This window comes from Cebidichthys violaceus, unplaced genomic scaffold, assembly GCF_023349555.1.
Source record: "Cebidichthys violaceus isolate CVI_PGR_0920_01 unplaced genomic scaffold, fCebVio1.0.p SCAF_3, whole genome shotgun sequence".
Taxonomy (NCBI): Eukaryota; Metazoa; Chordata; class Actinopteri; order Perciformes; family Stichaeidae; genus Cebidichthys; species Cebidichthys violaceus.
The window spans coordinates 5,957,072-5,978,649 of record NW_027176483.1 but is presented as its reverse complement, the minus strand read 5'-3'; the positions used below and the strand labels follow the sequence as shown (position 1 = coordinate 5,978,649).

General features: G+C 41.8%; 3 protein-coding genes across 4 annotated transcripts in view; 1 reads left to right on the top strand and 2 right to left on the bottom strand.

Annotated features, from left to right (window-relative positions):
• Nucleotides 1-1,112, bottom strand: part of LOC137881534 (glucoside xylosyltransferase 1-like) — a 9,522-nt gene extending 8,410 nt beyond the window's left edge. The window contains exons 1-2 of one of the 2 annotated variants that reach the window (XM_068723514.1): nucleotides 757-1,112; nucleotides 82-174 (exon numbers count right to left, since the gene is read on the bottom strand). In XM_068723514.1, the coding sequence (XP_068579615.1) occupies nucleotides 82-174; nucleotides 757-977 (314 nt within the window). In that variant the 5' untranslated portion in view covers nucleotides 978-1,112. The remainder of the gene's footprint in view (nucleotides 1-81; nucleotides 175-756) is intronic. The other variant, XM_068723515.1, reaches the window with a different exon arrangement.
• A 794-nt stretch (nucleotides 1,113-1,906) lies between these two features.
• On the bottom strand, nucleotides 1,907-5,556 carry LOC137881755 (YY1-associated factor 2-like). Its single transcript, XM_068723842.1, has 4 exons — nucleotides 5,422-5,556; nucleotides 4,960-5,088; nucleotides 2,969-3,112; nucleotides 1,907-2,838 (listed from the first exon to the last, which is right to left on the bottom strand). The coding sequence occupies exons 1-4, from the start codon at nucleotides 5,508-5,510 to the stop codon at nucleotides 2,598-2,600; spliced, it is 603 nt and encodes a 200-aa protein (XP_068579943.1). The 5' UTR covers nucleotides 5,511-5,556; the 3' UTR covers nucleotides 1,907-2,597.
• A 1,063-nt stretch (nucleotides 5,557-6,619) lies between these two features.
• LOC137881203 (periphilin-1-like) lies at nucleotides 6,620-21,517 on the top strand. Its single transcript, XM_068723010.1, has 10 exons — nucleotides 6,620-6,789; nucleotides 7,363-7,428; nucleotides 7,671-7,744; nucleotides 8,339-8,560; nucleotides 8,941-9,002; nucleotides 11,324-11,386; nucleotides 11,660-11,814; nucleotides 14,620-14,696; nucleotides 15,276-15,410; nucleotides 20,744-21,517. Coding segments are annotated over exons 2-10 (984 nt in total). The 5' UTR covers nucleotides 6,620-6,789; nucleotides 7,363-7,427; the 3' UTR covers nucleotides 20,939-21,517.
• The last annotated feature ends 61 nt before the right edge of the window (nucleotides 21,518-21,578 follow it).

Below are 21,578 nucleotides of genomic sequence, written 5' to 3'. Positions count from 1 at the left end.
GTTGCAAGTTGAAATCTACTGATTGTAAATAACACTGGTATATATATATATATTAATAGAGATGCACAAAATCAGTCATACCTAATAGATGATTCCAATAAGCAGTTCACTCCACAAACATCAGCAGGCAGTCTCCAATATGGATTCCAGTAAGAAACTGACAGTTTTCTACACCTGACAGAATAAAAACATGATCTTTTGGATCCTCAAAGTTAAATGAATCTCTTAGACATCAAGACATGTTTAGGGATTATATCTGCCCTGAACTACCTGCTACAGTTAACGTTAGTTGTTAAACAGGTGGCTGTTAGTTAGTTAGTTAGCAGTAATGTTAATAGTTAGTTAGGTAGCTAGTCAATTATCTAGCTAACAGGTGGTAGCTTTTATATTTATGCAAGATAGCATTAGCAATGTGCAACACGTAACCTTATAGACCGTAGGTGTAAAACAACACTATTAATAGGCTGAGTATATTTTCAATGTATCCAGCCAACGTGAATGATTTATTATCAGCTAGGCTGAGTAGCGTTAAGCATGTTTTACGACTTAACTTTACGTAGCGTTATAGCTAGCTTTAGCAGGTCAATTAACGTTTTAACGGTATATTATGCATTATTTTGGTCAAACCTAACAGTCACGCTAATCTTATAGCAACTAGCGTACAAATGTAGGTAAAGCTAACCAGCAGCTAAGTCATAAATGTGCTCAGTAATGAAATGAATTGGGTGACATAGATTAGCTAGCTAGCCAAGCTACCTGTCAAGCCCTTCATCGCGGTCTCGAGGGCCTGTGGGTCCGGGCTTTTTCCTGAGAAGGTGCCCGGCGTCATGACTGCGCCTGTCGGGTATCCCCTGTTCGTTCAGGTCCCAGTCGTCTCCTCCGTCCTCCAAGGTGGAAGCTAGCTGATTGAACACATACAACAGTGAAAAGAAGGTGCTGACCATGCACAGGAGAAATGCTTGATGATAGCATCGCATTTTGCGTTTCCAGTTTTATGCGCTAACTCAACATTTTTTTGTCGTTGATCTAAGCTACGATGCAAGCTAACAAATCTATCTAAAAAAAATCAAGCCAGAAGCTAAACCGAAGAGCACAGTTTGCTGTTTACAGTTTTCTGCCCCACCCACATCTGTTACACGTGTGTTTAGTTTGATCAACCATCTGTCAGTAACGTTACAGCATTTGACAGCCAGGTAGTACATATTATCATTCCTAATAAATGTCACGCAGGATGGGAACACAGGGTCAGACATTCTGGTCAGTGGTTGAGAAAGTGACTCAACCAAAATCACATCTTCTTGGCTTGTAGTAAGTTAAGCATGAGGACTGTGGACGTGGTGTGAACCCTGAATACAGCAACCAGACCTCTGCTGGGTAAAAGTACAGAAATACTACCAGCAAGTTCTACTTAAAGAAGCAAGTATCACTTGAGTACAAGTACTGATGTGTACACAGCAGTTTAATGTTATACTGTTTGATAGTCTTATCTATAGCAATTCATAAGTGATTACATATTTTGTTTGTACAGTTCTCTCTGAAATGCTGTGTGGTGGAAGTATTTAGAAGGTGGAAATACTAAAGTATATTAAGGTTTTACTTATGAATAGTAAGGAGGTAAAGTTAGGTACTTTCCATGATTGATTCTAAGGGCCTTTCTTTCAAGACACAACTACAGCAAGGATAAGGAGCATGGTGCCAAACAGTCGTTTGCCTTTATGGAACGTATCGGTCATAATGAGGGTAAAGAGGTTAAAACATTCAAACATATAATCCATCGACTGTGGAGTTGATAAAGCAAATCATTCAGGGGAAATAAAAAAGGTATGTTCCGGCACAGCAACTTTTAAGAAATCCATGTGTCTGATGAACTGTTCCTGTTTACAGTGAAAAAATAAAAACATCCAAGTATCTACAACTTATTTTATTTAACATTATTTTACAATATAAACCATTCTATAGATTAAATCATGCTTTACTCTACCAAGTGAATGAGAAGCATAATTACAATAATTATTCAATATTTTTACTCAAATGTTAGACAGTAAAACAAAAACAAAAAAAATGTATTGCATCCAATGGCATAAAATGAGAGCTGAATGAAGCCAGTGACCAGCAGTGTCATGATTTACTGATAATGGAAAAGTGGAAATAATGCTAAAAAAAATGTTATCATGAACATAGAACGCCATTAAGTGCAAATAACGATAACAAAATTCAAGGATAAACTACAATTCTGAGATGACTTTTTTCATAATGCATCAAGTATTCTGAGCAGCTACGGCCGACCCGGAGTGTTGCTGATGCAACACTCAAGTGTTAAAACACAGGTAGCCACAACACGTGGCAGAAATCCAGGATTTAATGCTACTGTTCCTTTTTTTCCCCCCCAGTTCATCAGGACAGATCTTGTTGCAACAGTTCTGTGAGTTCAGCACACAGCAATACGTCCCGACTCCTGAATTCTTTGTCATCGCGGGGAGGCAGTGAAAAATACAGCCCCACAAACAGCTATCACGTTTATAGTATTAATGCAAGTTGAAGATCAATCTCTGGTTGAGGCCGTAGAGAGAGTGCAGAAGAACGGGTTGTGCTAAAGGTTAGTGAGTCTCTCCGTTAACCGGTGAGCCCTCCACGTGGGGCGAGGAGCATCTGGAGACCCCCCGTTCAGTGTTGTCGGAGCTTGAGCCGCTTTGACTGTGTTGGTCTGCTGAGGCAGCGCTTGTCGAAGTGGACGTGGGTTTGGCTTTCTCCTTAAAGTCTGTGATTATTACTGTCAAGTCTCTAACTGTGACCTCCAGATGCTGGGCGCTGCTCCGGTCTATGTTTTTTAACCTGGGCCTGGTGAGGAGACAAACAAACAGAAAGAAAACAGATTTGAAACCTGCTCGGCAGAACATGATATGTTGACCAGCGACAAGATCAGAGACGCCCCCCCCCCCCCCGAATATGACGAGCATGCACTAATTACCTCATCTTTTTATGGTTTTTCTTTTTCAGTGTTGGTTCTTTATCACTCTTGTCTTTTTCTTTCTTCTCCTTTTTGGGGAGCATGGGCGGTGCAAACTGTTGATTCGCTTGCTGTGCAACCAGCTGAGAAACAGGCCGTGGTTTTCTGAAAAAGAGACAAAAACAGTCAATGGCCCAAATAGTTACCTTCACATCACGGAACATACGAGTAGGGCGAGCGCGTGGTTTGCACTGCTGTACTGTGCCACTATTCAATTTGACCTGGAGGACCATTGAAGCAAGTTTTGATTGGCTGGAACCATTCCTGGCTGTGAAGAGAGCCATTACTGTCCCCTATCACTTACAGTGAAATAAGTGATGGGGGACAAAATCCACAGGCCATTCTCTGTGTACAATTACAGGCAGAATTATATTGTATTGGTATAGCTGTGTTACAAAACTGTAAGCTGGTGAAACACGATTGTTCCAATCTTTATGGGAAGCCCAACATATGACATCACGGCACTGCAGCAGTTTCAATAGAGGGCTGCAGGAATGAGGCCCAAGTCCCGGTGATGAGTCAGCATTTTGTCACTTCTGGACCCCTCGTCTTAACGTCAATGTTTTGTTTTCAAGTCGACAAGTCACTCGCGTATACATCAACACTTGAAATGATGAAGGCACTTCAAAATGACAAGGTACGTGCACGAGTTGGACTGTATTCCCTGCGTCGTTTTTTAGTGCATCTCCGAATACAATTTGAAATGGAAGCTCATGAGACCGCGGTGTAGTCCGTTCATAGCTTGATGTTAGCTTTTAACTTTGGCCGATTGAACTCATGCTTAAAAAAAAAAAATCAGGAGTATCATAAACATGTGTGAACTTTTAATCTGCAGTAATACAAAAGCCAATGGAATAATCCCATTTGCTTTTTGGTCGAGGGAACCAGTGCAACACTAATATCTGAGGTTGGCCTACAAACAAGCACTCAATTTCTCCCTTTCTTCTCCTAATTTCATCATTTTAACTTTCCAAGTTTCCTAATTTCAAGTTACTTTCTTTTTTTGTTTTATTAAGAGCATTGGTGAAAAGGTTCAGACTGACTTTATTTTTGGTTAGAGATGAATTTACCCCCATTGGGTCTCTCTCTATTTCTTGTCTGTGACACGTAGAAAACAATAAGGATCGGGACTGTGCAAGATCTTTCTCGATAGCACCACTGTGCAGTTAAAGCAGCCCAGATATTAATAAATAGAGGTATTATGTGAAATTCTCCCCAGGAGATGCCTTCACGGACCTCACTCTCTGAGTTACCATTTTCCTCTTCTTTTACACCTTTCTTGATATAATCTGTGACGTAGTCCTACAGAACACTTTTATTATGCTACCCTATATGATGAATTCTCCCCATCTAGCACATACATATACAGGTAAATATTTGTTACCCAAACATACACTCAGTTGTCGGTTCATTAGATCCACCTAACTAAAACTACTGTAGTCTAATACAACAGCCCTGTCTTTGTGAATGTTCTCACGCTAGGTTTTATGTTTTATAGATGTGTTCATTAAACTCTATGGACATTGTGGAGACTTTTGGATTATAATGATGTTGATTGTATTGTGTAATACTGAGTGTAACTTCACCAAACACACATTACGTTTTATTAAAATATTTTCATTTAATTTTTTTTTCCCATTATCCAATTTGCAAAATTCCCAGAAACAGTGCTAAAGACTGCCTCAGTGGTGCTGTAGATTACTGTAGATTACGGTAGATTACGGGCCTGACCAACACTGCACTCCTAATTGTCCACAAAGTTAAATCAGCAACTATCTCAAACCGTTTCAACAAAAACTGGACATTAAACCCTTCATAGAGATAAAATGTATCGCAGGGCTGTTGTTGTGGATCGGTGTAACGTGACCTGCTAAACCTGTAACTGAGCGTACAGTTAAAATAGTTCTGCTGTGCTTCGATTATTAGACACGAACGGCTCCAGTAATGCTTACCGAGTTGACGTGCCCTTCCTGACATCACACATCATGCACTTGAACGCCTCCGCGGTGTTCTTGAACGTGCAGACGCTACAGTCCCAGTACCCATCGTCGGCGGCGGAGGGCTTCGATTGCCGCTTTGGCCTTCAGACAAAAACAAAACAAAAAACACTGTGATAACGCCATATTTGCAACGAGCGCAATGATTTCAAAAGAACACCCCCCCTCCTCCTCCTGTTCGGCAACGATTACCGGAACAGGAAAAGACACGACTCTAAAGTTCTGATCTGCCCAGAAAGTCAGTCATTGAGGAAATGGGAGATTTCAGGCAGTTGCCCCTTATTAAACCATCAGCCCAGCCGCCATGAACACTTCAGTAAAAAAAAAAAAAAAAAGAAGCTCCATCCATTGACCGAGCGTTCTGCTCTCAAACGGCCCGATAAAGTCTCCACTCACAGACACTAGCGGCAGTTTTACCTTGTGGGGCTCTTCTTGTCACCCATTCTACGAAACTTCGACTCAATGGAGTTGAAAATGAGCTCTGTTACAGGTGAAAAGAAACGCATTTAGCTGCTACTCAGCTGTCGTGGAAACTCCTGTCGAGGACGGTCACGTGACACGGGTTCACCCAATCACCTTTAATGTGATGACTACAGACAGAAGCAGCAGTAAACGGAACACAGCGGTGATGAAAGTCGCTTTGTACATTTTTACACCATAAGAGGAAGGTGTACGCACCTAGATAGTCTGTAATAATGAGGTCTGGGGGAGTAAAATGCAGCTGTTTATAAACTGCAATGAATTGACATATTAACGTACACTTACAGTCACACAACGAAGTGTATTAATACACAAATTCTATCAGGTAATAAAGGAATATAGATGTTTCAACAGATGATTAAAAACAAGACCTGTACTTCAATGAATTGCATTGATATATGCTCTCTTTACACCTCTGCTCCTCAACGTTGTATTAGCAAATGTTGTGCTTTTTTAATTTAATTTATTTGACAGCCACAGTAAGACACATTTCAGGTTGGGATTACACACAACCTATGCAGATTTGAGAACCTATAATACATTGTTATTGACTAAATTGAAAAACAGTATATGCATTGGTCAGAATTAGCTCCACATTGACAAGTAACAACATTAAAGAGAGAGAGAGATAGAGAGAGAGAGAGAGAGAGAGAGAGAGAGAGAGAGAGAGAGAGAGAGAGAGAGAGAGAGAGAGAGAGAGAGCGAGAGAGAGAGAGAGAGAGAGATAGATAGATAGTTTATTCATCCCTCAAGGGAAAATTTGCAAAAAATATACTAAGCAATCAAAGTGACAGAGTAAAAATATTAAGTATAAAAAATGCACAATATATACAATAAAATAACAGAGTAGAACATGCACAGTATATACAATGAAATAGAATATTATTAATTTAACTTAAAATGCTGCCATAAAACATAACACTGCAAGGGACCATTTTGCTGTCTAACGCATAGACTGTATTTAAGAAGTAAAATTAGTACTTTTACAATATCGCTACTGTAACTGAAGTAAAAGATCGTCCACTACTGGCCGACAGGAAAAAGGTTGGACAATACCAACCTTCGCCTCTAGAAGGCGGCAGCGCGTTGTTTACCGGAAGTATGTTGTTCAGCGAAGAAGAGTAGACAGGAAAATACATCCTGGTGATACTGTAATGGCACTGTTGCTAGGAGTGTTTAGGCTTTAACAGGTACACGAAGAGAAAAGTCGAGAGTAGTTTGTAACTTGGATTTCAGTAAAAGTCTCCTTCAGCGGTACGAGAAATATGTGCACTTTGTGACCAGGACTATTAAAATCATCATTTGGTGAGTGAGTTTCTCACGACTTCCTCTTGCTCTGTGATGCTAATTATGCTAACAACAGTGCTAATAGCTTGGGGCTTTCTCATCCAGGCAAAACAACAGACTACATTTCAGCAAAACGCACGCAATCATTGTCACGTGATAGCAAATGCTCTATTATGCGGGGTCCCATTGCTCTCATTCATACGGCCTGTTCACATGTTCCTGCAGTCTTTGGATATAACGTTATAAGGACGAGAAGTGACATTAAACAATGCTCCTTGCAGAAGCCTGTTGATAAGTAACGTTATGTGGATGGTTGGGGACTCATTATTTAAATGTATACAAACAAATTATTGTTGAATCAATCAAATATTTGAAAGTCTGTGGGCTTAAATAAACATGTCCGCTGTTTTGGCATGTCAAGAAGGACCATGTGAATGTAGAAATGTTGAACTGAGTTCAGAACCTGTGTTAGAGTGTGTGTGTGTGTGTGTGTGTGTGTGTGTTATAACGCTCTAATTTAGGGTATATGTCTAAAGTGTATTATTCTGAGCCAGATAAATAAGGCTATACCTTTTTTCCTCTCTATTCTAGGTTGATCATTCCCAATTGAAACATATTGCACATACCAGACAAGGAACCACACTCATTCCTTCCACAGTAAGTGAAAACAACAGCATGTTGCATGTTTTACAAGCACAACAATTTGTACACAGACTTCACCCTCTAACTGGACTGTTTTGGCTCTACCACTTTCTTCAGCATGCTGACATTTTGACTGTGCATCAGTATGAGCCTACACGACATTGCAGTGTGTTTCCCTGTGCACATTTTCCAATGTACTTCATAGCCGTACTTTGAACACATGGTCTGACCTCTACACAACACATTTCTCTTTATAGTGGCATATCGACGTGGTCAAAAGTCAATTAGAGAGATTTATGACGAGCGCTTCTCGGCAATGGATTCAAGAGAGGTAAGGGAAGATGTTGTTTTGCAAAATATAATAAGTGGAGAAAACTGCTGAGTTAACAGTCTTTTACATCATGATGCTGTTTCTTAAGTCGCATCCTTGTGATTAGCTTTTTTTTGACCATGGTAGGTCTTTATGGTAGTTTTGAGTAATTATTCAGCTATTGTAGTTATTCTTTAGGGGCATATCAATGTTCTCATGAAACATTTGATCTCATTATGTATCATAATGCTGTTGACGTTCTTATCATTGTCTAAATTAGGTTGAAAAAACGATTATTTGTGTTGTGCAACTCTACAAACCAAGGTAAACGCTCAGCCCTTAGATTGCAGAGACTTATCTTAGGACATCTTTATTATGATTAAGCATGAAATCATCAAGGAATGTTGGACAATGTCGTAGGAATATGTAATTTAGATACTGAATTGTAAGTCGCTTTGGATAAAAGCGTCTGCTAAATGACTGTAATGTAATGTAATGTAATATAATGTAATTTTATGGTTTAAAATGGAGGTAATTCCAAATGTTCTGCCTACAAATTAAACCTTGTTTAAAGAGAAGCTATATTATGTTAAATGTGATATTTTCTCATTTCAGGTGACTCTCCATCGGGTGGTTAATATTGTTGATAAGAGGAGCCCTATGCCCCGACCACATGTGGATTTTGACGGAGGTTTTGACGATGACCAGTGGTATGGTGGTCCTCGAAGTTACTACGGTGCAAGAGAATATCACGGAGAAGACAGTTTTCCACCCAGCGACCGTCGCTACTATGATGACAGCTCACATGGCGATTTTCGCAGAAATGCGCCACAAAATGTAAGACAAGCTCGGTATGCATATTTTATAAGCTAAATCTGTTTTGTGTTACAGACAGAGCAGAGTGTTGTTAACGTGCTTTTGTTTTAGCTGATTAAATAGAAACATTAAGAAACGACTCCAACTTAAGTACGTCAGAAAGTTAACAACAGAATGGTAAAATTAATTTAATTGGGTTTTTGTTGTTCCCAATAACGTCATGACGTGTCCGTTGTATTTCCCAAACTTCTTACTTCTTGTCTTTGCTGGTGCATTGCACTACATCTCTGTCTACTACCGCCACTTGTCGATCAGGGGAATAGGCCGAAACCACCAACAGGAACGTGTGCTGCGTTCCACCGGAACCTTAAGAGGAGTTGTAATCGTGGTTTTGTTTTCAGGAGGGCCCCTACTCGCAACACTCGTATGGCAGAGATGATTTGAGGCATCAGTTAGGCTCAAGGTAAGTCATATTGATTGTTTTATTAATCAATTATTTTTTTGTTTGTCACATGCTGATTATGGATGACCAGTTGCTTCACTGAAATGTTTGTGTAACGCACCCAACTGCCCACAAGGTGGAGGCAGAGTTCAGTCCTTTTAAACATGAGCGTCGTTAGCTTGATAGGTATTTGATGACCATCATGATGAGTGACTTTCCCCACATGTGATATCATTGAGGGAATAAAATGGGTTAACCAAACTCATGTGTGTAAAGTTACTTTAAAATGTATTTTTGAATTATGTTATTACACATTGTTGCCTTGGCAGAGAAGTATAAGTTTGGACGATATGATGAGCATATTGCAATGATCTGTGACCACGCTGCTCTTGAGATAAGCTGAAGAGCTTAACCCCACACAATGCCGCTAAGTCCAGCATCAACAGACTACTTATACATCAACAGACACTCTTCTCGGCCCGGCCACTTCAACATACCGACAGTTTACGGGCCCGAGCTCCCCTTTCCAGGAGTCATACCAGGCGAGAGAGGGGGACAAAGGGCACTAGTGTCTACTCACTCAGTCAAACAACCCCTCCCCCCGCCCTCACCCCACCCTGAGAGGAAAAACAGCTGGACCACTCCCTCCTCAGTCAAACACCGTGACACTTGTCAGATATTCTGAGCAAAATATGTCTTGTGTCTCTTTTGGTCCTTTCTGCAGTGAAACGACAACAATATTGAATTCATATTAGGTAAATTCGGGCTCCAAATGACCCTGAAATCTCATCTGTTGAATGTGTTTTTCACACCAAACAGGACTGTGGATTTGAATTCCCATCACGTACTTTGGAAGCTCTTTAGGAAAAGATATTATAATGGCCAATATGAACAGGAGGAATGATTACAACCAAAAACGTTCACTGCACATAGGGGGACAGACTTTAAAAAAACTGTCACAAACCTAAACCATCCATGTAATAATGCTCCATCATTTCTATCACAACAGTATAACAACAGTGTGTCGGTTTAAAGGATGCTCATGTCAAGAGGCAGCTGCTTGCCTCTTACCTGTTCCTATCTCAAAGACAACGAGGCAGGAAGTCTGACCGTAGGGTCCTTTAGCACTGACTCTAAAGCAACACTGCTACCCCCTTACTGTAGCTATAAATGGAGCTTAAAGCGTTTGGGATAAAGACAAGCAGTGCACGAACGTAGTAATGTTCTGTAGTGGAGTCTTGGTGACACACTTGAGTGGTTCATTGTGCTCCCTTGTAGAGGTTTTACCCGCAGATTATGAATATGAGTGAACCGCCTAATGAACTGGCAAAAATCCATCCAGTCGAGTGAATTATTCTTATTTTCAAACAAGTCAGACATGTCTCTGCTTTGCCTAATTATTAAAGAAAGCCAAGGGAATAAAGATGCAAATATTATCAGTTGTTACTATTAGTCTGTTCTGTCTCTTGGGACCCACCATTGTTTTAAGGCTTCGTGACTCATTCAGTTATTGCATTGATCTAGTAAGTTCTCAGTGCATTGAGTCTCACTAGAGTATATTTCATAAGAGTATATATCATTTTAGTTTTCTTCCAAAATAAAGCACAACCCGTTTTCTGTCTCTGTCTTTTGATGTTAGTTTTGTGCTCCACAGACGGCAATTAAGTGTTTGGCAAATGGCAGGCCGAGTCGTGGCTGCTTCAAACAGACCGTGAGTCGTAAAAGTTTGAGGTCTTGTTCGACCTGCTCTTTGTTTGAGATGTGGCCTGAGTTCAGGCACAGGTCAGAACAACCAGGTGCCTTTGGGTCCTTTATACCTCTGGACCTAAAGGTTGTTGTCGGGACACACAGCTTCAGCCTGGAACACTATGAAAACAAAGCACTACGACGTTTCAGTGTCTGTGCTCGACTTATCACGCATTGGGTGGATGCTTTATTGCATTACATGGTTGAATAACACATTTGGTGACCGTGCTTTGTGACTTCAGCTTCATATTAAGGCTTAATCATGACTCTGCCTTCAATTGAAGACAGATAGGAGTGAAAGAAGACCAAAATTGCTCCAACTGTCTGCCAACAGTTGTATGTTCCAAAGTGGAAGATTGCCTCAATTCAACAAATTGATCAGTGCCCCACTGAGACTGTCTCTGTGGTTTTGTCTTCTATTTATTCTGTTTCCATTACCCAACTGAAGGTGTTCGCTGACGAACACTTTTTATACTTCATATTTTGCCTCGGCCTTTCTTTACCAAACAGTTGTCTCGAGGCTGCAGAGCAGTCTTTCCAGAAGTTGACTTGGCTGTCATTTTTGAGTCTGTTTTTTTTTTTCTGTATTTCTTTAGGCACAGTGGCAGAAGTGATCCTTATTTCCACAGCAGAGGCCAAGTGTCAGGCCCTCCTCTAAGGTCAGTGTCATTGCCCTCACAGCCATAAAGTCCTCTAGAGGACATTTATCAAACTGCCGACTCTGTTAGCAGGCAGGGCTTGAAATCAGGTGTTTAGTTTTGCTAAATAAGTCTGTAAAGAGCATTGACCAGGAGGCTATTGTATTAAATGACATTCAAACACAGTTATATCCAAGTTATATCTATCTCTGGGTTCACAAATATTATGATAGGGAACATTAAATGAATCAACAACCCGTCACGCTGCAAAAGCTTTGTTTTTTATGACTGCAGGAATTCTCCGCCTGTAGTATCCAAACGTGACCGCTCTCCTGGAAGGAGGGAAGCCCACCCACCTGTACCTGTCCGCTCTGGATCAAACGCCAGCAGCCGGAGCTTCTCCCCGGACAGAGAGAAAGGCTTCACCTACCAGCAGGCCCAGCAAAGGCGTACGTATACAAGTCTCAAGCTTACCGATTTTGAAAAATAGCCTCAGTTGCAATCTTGCACTGTGATCAGCTGAGGGGAATAAAAGGAAGTGCTACCAGACAAGCAGGAAGGGTTGTTGCAATATTGCATTATTAAAAGCATATTTGTGTCACCCGTGTCTCCACACCTACTCATAAATATCAATAATGAAACTGTGGTGTAATCGCAGTAATACAGAGGCAGAGAATACTCTGTTACTTCTGTTTTCCATCTTCGACCTTTTAAATGTGTTGCAAAGAACTAGCAGTGATGGACCTAGCTGTCTGACCGGCTGCCCGAGTGGATTGTATGACGTCCAAATAGCACAGCTCCACTCTGAACGACCTGACACTCTGTGATCGGCCACATCATGCAAAACCCGAAGGAGCGCAGACATAAACAGGAGGGCTACAGAGTTGTGAATTCACGCATATCTAGTTTAACGTTTGTCCTTTGCAGCTGTTATACGCTGTGTAATGGCAACAAAAGAGAGAATTTTCCCATTTCACAAAGGCATATGTATAATTATAATGTCTAAAGGCATTAAGCCATTCCAGGTGAAGCATCTGTTTTCAGAGGTGGTGTGTAATGTGAAGGGTCAGGGTGTGCTGAAACACGTTAAGATGTTAATTACACTAACACCAGACACACTTTCAGAGGCTGGGGAAAAAGATAGCCTTGGTTTATTGGGGTGGTTTGGTTTTGTATTCAGAACTTGACCTTTTCTTGAGTTCATGCGCTGGCTTAACAATGTCTTCAAAATGACTTTGGGTCTGTCATTTTACATGCTTTCCTTTGAGACTTCTACAGGGTTTAGACCTTAAATTACTAATGCTGAGCCGTTGAAATTTATGGATTCACATTTTACAAAAAAAAAAATCTAATTTAAAGTGATCTGGCATAAGCAATGTTATTAGTCTGAGGCAAAAGCAGTGTGGACAGTAATTCCTCCTGTGCTTTGATTTCTAAGACACATAAACATATTAATGCGGTGAAGGCTCAGCTCCATGTACCAGCCTTTGAAGACGCAATAAAACTGTGAGAAAACAGTTGTACCTCCCGACTCCACTCCCATCTGGGATACTAATTAGGCCAGCTCTGCAAAGTTCACAAAAATAGAGTTTTAGTGATTGGGTATGTGTACTAGGCTTTGTCCTGGGGCCTTGGTGGACTGAACTCCATTTACAAAAACTCTCTCTTACCATGTGGACTGTCACCTAGAGCGCGTTTCAAACTAGATGTAGTCGAGCCTCTGGAACCAAACACCTGGGTGCTGGCTGGACTCGCACCTTTTCTCTAGTTACCCAGGCAGTGCGTTTACATGCACTCAAGTAACCAGGTTATTTAGAGAAACCAGCATACGTGTAACGTGTTTACACACATTGTAGTATCTACATGCAGCACATCAATAATCAGATGTCTCCACTTCCCCAAATGTTAGCCTGGAACTGTTGTTTTCTTGCAGACAAAGCGGAGATAACCCTCACGGCACGGAAGTGCCAGAATTCAACAAGCAGTTAATTGTTCAGCAGTGGAAACCGACTTCATGTTAGTTTCGGTCAAACTTTGGATGGAATTATTTTAAATACAAGAATGCATCGCTCATTGTAATCACCTCGCGTTTCCTGTCTGTGGTCTTTTTTTTTTGTCATGCACATGCATAACTGTTAAGAGCCAATTAGAAACGCGGTTACTCGTCTCCATGGCAGAGAACTGTAGCTGGGGAGATCAGCTTTCTCTAATCCCCTACCTCAGTTATGGAAACCAGGTTTACTGAGGGTGCGAGGTGCCGGGCAGGTGGGGATACTCAGGATCCCCTTTTCCAAAACCGACAGTCTGAGAAACACTCGTATGTTATACAGCAGTTGTCCGAGAGGTAAGGTGTACTCTGAGGTACTCTGAGGTACTCTGCACTCCCCTGCGCTGTTATTGCCATTCGAACACTTGCTGCATTAAGCCCCTCCGTAGGACGGCAGGCATTTCGCTCCCTTAAAGCGCGGCCATTGGGAAGCGCTATAAACACTTAAGCCTTTAGACATGTTCAAACACAATGTCATATTAACTGGTTTGTTTTTAGGCATACCCAAGCCTCACAGCTTTATGTCTATGTGGTCCAAACTACGGTGTCTTTGTGGGGTCCCGGAGAGAGCGCCACATGAGAGCTCCATAGTCTTGCCGAGGGACTCGCATTAAGATGGAGATTATACCTTGGCTCACTCTAATCGCTGTGGGAGATTCCTTCCTGTAAAAACAAACAACTTGGTCGTATTTGTTTGTTTTTTCTAGACACATTGGAGCCAGCAAAGGACAATATTTCAATTTTAGGCACAGCTGAACTCCTGGACCACTATTGTGTGGGAGGATCCAACAAGGGAGTATTAAAAAACAACGGTGATTTATACTTGTCAGCTGCCTCATAATGCCTTGCCTTCACAATTGTTCACGATGACAAGTGAGTCATTGTTTGATGTCTCACAGTAGAGAGTAATTGTTCCCCAGGGTATTTAAAGAAATATACTGTTTTCTAGTTATTGGACAGCACAGTGGAACGAGCTGAGGACCGCGTGGTCCCGGAGCCTTTCCGGATTTCAACCGGGGATGCTGCTCTTAAGTTGGCATGCGTCCCAGCTCACTGACCCACCAGGAGGCTCTCCCAAGGGTTTATGTAAATACAGAGCGAAATTAGAAAAAAAAAGGAATGCTGTGGTCGCCCTCACTATTGTTTGGATCAAGCTCTTTTTACCTGCTTGTTTTCTCACTGTTCTGTCATGATGCTTTGTCCATAGATAAGACCAGCGTGCCGACGAGCCACACTCCCAGCAGCTCTGCGGAGGAGGCTCCTCACAGCTCTGGATCTTCAAAGGTAAAACCAGTATTGCTCTTTCGAGAAACATTTTGCAGTGAGTAAAATAAGAAAATAAAATATGACGTCATCACACCACCACAGGTTTAATCTATTACTGTAAGCGTCGAAGAGTTTTTAAACGGCGTCCCTGACTTCATCAACTGTATTGTGACAATGTAACTTTAAGATTTAACAGGACAGTATATAAATATATAGTACATGTAGAGTCAACGGGACAAAACCACCAGTATGAGAACTAAACCAGTAAAGACTAAAATAACATAAACATCTTTGCTTTGTGGACATTTAGGTTACGTTTCTTTTAACTGTAAGTATAACTGACCGATCTATTTGCGTCAGCGGGTTTTTACTTTGATGTTTGGCTGTACGGCTCCTTTAATCACAGAGATGTACTGTATATGGCCCGTCTTTGCTGTTTACTGTTGACATGCAGCGTGCATAATGAGACGTGTACCAAAACAAGACCTCAACACTCGTACGAGAGCAGAGTTTGTCTCTATTTGAAACACTTTGAAATCAGAACCAGCTTCTAAACCTAGTGACCTCAGTTCTAACCCTTAACCTTTGGCCCGCCAGGAAAAAACTCCTGCATCTGTAGCGGAGACGGAGGAGGTGGTGGCTGCCAGCATGGAGCCAAAGCCGACACCAGAAGAAGACTTCAAGGCTCGCCGGTCGGAGGCCATTAAGGCTAAGGCTCTGGAAATTGAGACGGTAGCAAGATTTTCTCCATGAAACGACCTCATTTCTGTTCACTCTCTCAACTCCCCATAATATAACTTGTCTCCGCTGTCTTGGTTAGATCTGAGCCTCTCTCCATTCCTATCACGGGGTCTCTTCTATACTGCAAAAAGCGTCATCTTTCACCAGCTATTACTGAATTTTAAAATCTTATTTTCTTAAAACAAGTGGAAAAATCTTCCTCTGAGGTGAGACCGTTTTTTTGGGGGGTTCTAGATACAAACTCTTACAGTTGCTTTAGCTTCATAATGAAGGAGAAATCTGCTTTATTCTTGTTTCAGGATACTGTAAGTCATTTTTAAAAAACATCCTGAAACTAGAGAAACAGCGAGGGGAACCTGCAGACTTACCTCACCTCATTGGCGTTTGTTTCTTGTTCAGCTGACCCATGACTCGTATTCACCACACTTAATATCCAGAGTCAAAGTGGTTACACAGAACATGGGCGACGGTCAGGGAGTAGTGTATCAGCGGGCAGTTGTAGAGAGAAACTAACAAACAGTATTAAATAACACACTTACTGTAGCACTTGTTTTTATAAAGAAATGGGTAGCTGGGACATTGTAGCCCCAAAACTGAGGCTCCTATGTGTTTCCCCCTCACTGTGTTGTTTCCCCATGTTACATGTCTGGGCCTTCCCCTGATCTCGAGGTGCGTCACGTATCCAGACAACCCTTTCACACTGGTTTTACGATTTGGCTGTGAGTCCAGGGGTTGACGTAAAAAGGCGTATAAATGTGCCTTGGCTTGCTGCGCGTACTATTTAAGAAATCGAGAAACATTTTTTTTGGAGGAGAGAAGGAGGATAAGTCAGCAGAAAAGTCCTTAGCACCTCAGGTTGGGATGCCTCCTGTGGCCTGCTATTTGGAGTTGCACTCTTTTCCCTACCCTTCATCGCTCCGCACTACAGTACCACTTATCTGTTCCCGTTAAAGCAGGGCGGGAATTGCCCTGCAGGATGCAGGCGGCCCACCCACAGCGTGGTACGTCTCTTGGCATCAGCACACGCATGCTTACCCTGCCATTTCCAACTGCGTCTACAGACGTGGTGAGAGGCAGAAACCTCCACCGTGTCTTTACTGTAACATCTGCCCCAGGCTTGGTTAAACACACACCGATCCATTGCTGCCGTGGGATTGCCAGACTGAGCGGATCGGGTAGTGGGCAGAGCTGGATCTCAGACCACCTGGTTTAAAGAAATGGCTCCAATCCACAGCATTTTGTGTAAAATAAGCGCACAACATACACCAAAAATAAACCACTCCATCATTTTTTGTCTTTCCTAAATGGGCTATTTGTCTGGTCAGCACGGTCGTAATAGCCCTGTTAGCATGGGGCCGGATTATTTGGAAATGGATTTGTCACACCAGCATAGCTCATTGTTTTTCGGCTCAGAGCTTGATGTAATGCATACTTTGAGTGGGTGTTTCGGGGTTTATAAATGAAATTAGTGACCACAAATTCATTGAAACAGTAAACATCCCCACTTATGACATCGCGTGTCATAAGATGTGTCAAAAAAAAGTTACAGGCGTAATGACCAGCATGCAGTTGTTGCAGCAGATGGACCAATGGAGCAATTTATCAATCTCGGCACTGACCACAGAACCAATCCGAGCTTGTAAAATGAGAATAACAACAACAGCATAGAAAATATCTAGTCCATACTGAACTAAGTGCCTGGGAGTAATTTTCAGAGAAGTCCATTCATCATCCCAATCAGCGCAAATGAAACATATCCATTTCAACTATTAGCCCCTCCATCCAGAGGTCCGGTTTGCAGCTTGAGTGATTAGAATGGCTCTTTTAATATCCCCTAATGTGTACCAGCCCTCAAGTCATTACCCCACTTCCCCTATTATGCAGGACCCCTGCCTGCCTCAGTGCTCATTTGAACAGAGCCTCACTAAATGTCCATGTGAGAGCCTTATGTATAATCTCAGTCAAACCCCCAACTTCTCATCCCCCACCCGGTACCCCAGCACCCTCCCGTCAGTATGCGCACAATTTGGACCTCCACAAACATCCGATTTGGGCAGAAGCCCACTTTTAAAGGCTCCACCTTTAGGCCCCTAGTGTTGCCGTTTCTCTTGGGGCTCCAGCCCGTCCTGTGTGGCCCCTTAGTATCGAGCTTAAAGATCAGCTCAGGGCTCCCACTGAAGGGGGGGGGGGGGTGTTGGATTTAGGCAGAACCTCCCTGGAACCTTTTCTCACAACATACAGAGCACGCTCAGGTCAAAAGCACCCTTCCTGTTTGTTCAAGTAACATGGAAGCAGTTTTTACAAAAAATAGCAGGTCGTTTGAAGTCACTCCACAATTGATCAGTGCTGTAATAAATGTGGAGCGATGCTCCTTATTTTATCACGCATGTATATGCATAGTCATGCGCATGTAAGCACATGATGGCTCCCAGTCTTCTTAGCTGCAGTGCCAATAAGGGAAATCTCTTCATTTGAGTTCACAGTTCATTATAAGGCCACTTTTTCCAACCCCGTTCCCCAAGGCTTTCTAGTGTGTAAAACCGTGTCTACGGGATATAATGAAGTGAAAATGTAATCACTGTCAACAAAGGCTGTAGCTCGGGAAAAGCTTTGGAAGGTTTTGTTTTTAAGGAGGCAAACATAATCAACCATAAGTGATTAGAGGGGTACTGGTTTGTGGGACTTACACCACATGTTAGTGTCTCATTCAGCCCATGTTTCCTCTCACATCTTCAAACCTGGAACCAATCTTTGCCTCTGCTAAATAATTCTCGCTTAGTGGACATGTTTAACAAAGGAGAGATCTGCACTCGAGAGGTAGAGGTGTGGAAATCCACCCGTGTAGTGTTAAATGGAGATCATGTGAAACGTTTGAGAAGAGCCCGTGAAGGGACTCGTACATGGAGAGCATGAAGACAGACGGTGACCTGTGTTGTAGGATGAGTTTGACCCAGAGCTTAGCTGGCCACACGTGTCGTGAGTCTCTCGCTTTCCTTGTGGTCGGGGCCGAAGACTATCATTACTCAGGGGCCGCCAATTCGCTTGACATGATCTGCAGACATTAAATCATCAGCGTGAGTCCAAACATCTCCCACAGTCTAGGATATTCCTGTCGGAGTTTACCCGACTCGCCTTCCTCCGTGTGTTTACAATGCGTGTTGTGATAAAGCGATAATGACCTGTGTTGTTATAATACTCATAGTTATCATAGTTTTTCACCCTGCCAAAATATTTGATACATTTTTCTCTGCGACGGGAGCAAACCTGGTTCCGATGTCATTATCCCCGTACCACAGAATGTGGGTTAGGGATGCGCGTATGAACAGATAGGAGTGCATCAACTATCTGAACATGCCGTAGCTAGTTCAGCAGGGGAATTATCAGTGGGAGAGAGGGAGAAAAATTCAATTTTTAACAAAGCCATGAAGGAGGACTGAAGTGATCTAGGTGCTGGAGGCATTTGACATCATTGTAATAAGCGGGTAGAGCAGAACATGGAGACCCTTTATTTTCTTCCTCCAACCTTTGTGTGTGTAACTATAATTTCTCGTAACCTTATTTAGTCTTTGGTCTTACAGGTGCGCTGAATAGCCTTTCTTTTAGCCTATTGCTTGAAAACACAGTAGTTCCCATGTGGCACATTGTTTCCATCCTTATTGTTCCTAGCTGAATGTCATATTATTTTTGTTTCTTTGACCTTTTCTGTGTGTTTAAAGCACCGCCCAGTCGAGTTCCCTCCCAGGTTTCGATGGAAAAGATCATCTTGATACGGACTGTGGCAAATATCTTGTTTCTTTACAAAGTGTAGACGCACAGTCCGACATTGGATTGTCTTTCTTCTTTTTCCCTCGGCAGTGATGGTCATACACTTCAGTAAATCAGATATTACAGACGCCTCTCTTCGGTCGAAAACCTTCATAAAATAATCACCATTTACAGTGAAGTCATGTGACAGTGATATAATGAATATAAAAAAGCTCTTGTGATTGCTGTACAAATTGATGGATACACGATCAAGAGTTAGCCTAGATACACATTATGTAATGTGTATCTGGGCAAAGTAACAGCAGCTGTGGTTTTATATTTCCCCATAACTGACAGAACCCTGGAATAAAGCCGGTTAACCGGTTAACCTCACATTCTGCTCAAGACTGGACTCTGATCTAAGTTGACAGGCAGCATTTTTCTTTTCAAAGTTAACAACGCTGATGTTTCTTAGTGCGCTTTATTACATTTAACAGACAATTAATGTTTGATGAGATACTGTCAACTCATTTTTGTTCTACAACTAAGAACCGCACAGCCCACAATCTTAAAATGGTTATGCGGTGAACATGACTCCGATATAGAGTTCCTCTTAGGAAGCTGCAACCGTTCAGACCACTACTTTGAAGAAGTAAGTCATATCTCCTCTCACTTCAGCAGGATTGATGAAGTGATGACCTACAGCTGATTGTAAAATACAAAGCATATTCTGTAAATGTAGATGTTTTAGAGAGACGATAGTAATTGGATTGGATTTCTTATTTGTAGTGGCCAAGTGAGTGGTTGTCTTTAAGCCACAGAGAAGCCTTATGTCTGCCCCGGTGACTCTAATATGAGGGGAGAGGTGATCTGGGCTGCATTAACATAACCCTGGAGGACCCCAATGTCCCAGACTGCTCCTTGACAGGCTGGTGGAGCCCTAAACATCTAGGGTGGCTTCAGTGCAGGGCCCCACATTTAGCCTTTTCTCCCCAGGTGATAAAGATGTTGTGAGCTTGCACCTGGGACTCTAATAAAAGGACTTAACAGACGTTTTTTGGGTCAGCAGTAAAATCTAAGAGGGATGTGAGAGCTTGTTACAATGTGGTGTGAAAGAATGCTACAGCACCAGTAACATACTCTGACACCTCATGTCCCCTTTGTTCTGGGCGGACATGCACTTGAATGGGCTCGCATACACACATTCACACACCTGTTTCATGGAATTCACCGATTTACCAGAGCTGGGTTCATTAAGTTCACAGTTAGGCGTTGATATAAGAGCCGGTCTGTTGTATTCAAAGAGCTCTCATATAGAGGTGCCTACTTATTTGCGAGGTCAATTAAAATTCCCCTTTGTATACGGTTTATTTGGTATGCATATACGTGTTCTATGTGCATAAAATACCAACTAATTCAGTCCTATGAGGTGGTTGGTTGGCCAAAGATTTAGAAGACTTCCAGATTGGGTGTTCTCTATAACGGTCCTACAAAAACATTGGTCTTTGTTTTCTACACTATGTACTTCAATTGTATCATCATGGACATTGACATCTCTAACATGGTTGTTTTATGTGCAGCATTACAGGAAGGACTGTGAGACATTCCGCACAGTGGTGACGATGTTGGTGGCCAAGGAGCCCAGTTTGGATAATCTGCTGCAGGCTTCACTGGATGAGAACCTGTTGGAGATCAAACAGCGCTGCCTAGATGCCCTTAAGCACTTTGTGAAGGAGCTGGATGAGGTATTAAAGCAGCCGGACACCTCAGCGTAAGCCACAAGTCACAACAATGTGTTTTTTTTTTTCACTTTTTCACTTCGTCCAATATCCACATGTATTATTAAGAAAAGAAAGTAAGCATATCTGACAGTGGCACTTTTTCCACATGCTGAAACTCATTGCTTGATTGAATAATTGTTCAAATGGCTCTGTGGTTACATAAAATACATTGCAGTATTATGAGAAAAGCTCATTGTCAGTTGAAATGTCCAAGATACAGTTTTTACAATTTAAAAAATTATAAGAGTCAGCTGCATTTTTATCATAAACAATGTTTAAATGGATTTAAACATTTTAAATGGATACAAATGAAATATTTGCTTGAAACGTTCCTATCACAACCTTCTACTCAGTCTTTAGTGATATGAAGCGTATTGTGCTTCCAGTAACTGTAACAAGGACTCTCATACCAGTATTGAAGGGTTCAACTCCATGTGTTGTTTTTTTTAGTGCAGCGCTATTTTAGAAAGAAAAACATGAGTTTTTATACTGTATGTATGTAGATCTTGAATGTTTTGTCTTATGAATTGTCAAACATCTTGTGAATATCCTTTTCTAATAAAAGCTGAAGCCTTGAAATTGTTTCTTATATCCATTAAGTACTTCTGTGCAGGAAAGACGCAAATTACAAATC

What these genes read in the sequence shown, in the direction of transcription:
- LOC137881755 (XM_068723842.1), bottom strand. Translation starts at nt 5,510, where the DNA reads ATGCGTTTCTTTTCACCTGTAACAGAGCTCATTTTCAACTCCATTGAG. An exon ending in GACAAGAAGAGCCCCACAAG is followed by an intron (nt 5,089 to 5,421) that starts GTAAAACTGCCG and finishes TTTTGTCTGAAG; the next exon opens with GCCAAAGCGGCAATCGAAGC. An exon ending in AGGAAGGGCACGTCAACTCG is followed by an intron (nt 3,113 to 4,959) that starts GTAAGCATTACT and finishes TCTCTTTTTCAG; the next exon opens with AAAACCACGGCCTGTTTCTC.
- LOC137881203 (XM_068723010.1), top strand. An exon ending in GCAGAAATGCGCCACAAAAT is followed by an intron (nt 8,561 to 8,940) that starts GTAAGACAAGCT and finishes TTTTGTTTTCAG; the next exon opens with GAGGGCCCCTACTCGCAACA. An exon ending in GTGTCAGGCCCTCCTCTAAG is followed by an intron (nt 11,387 to 11,659) that starts GTCAGTGTCATT and finishes TTATGACTGCAG; the next exon opens with GAATTCTCCGCCTGTAGTAT.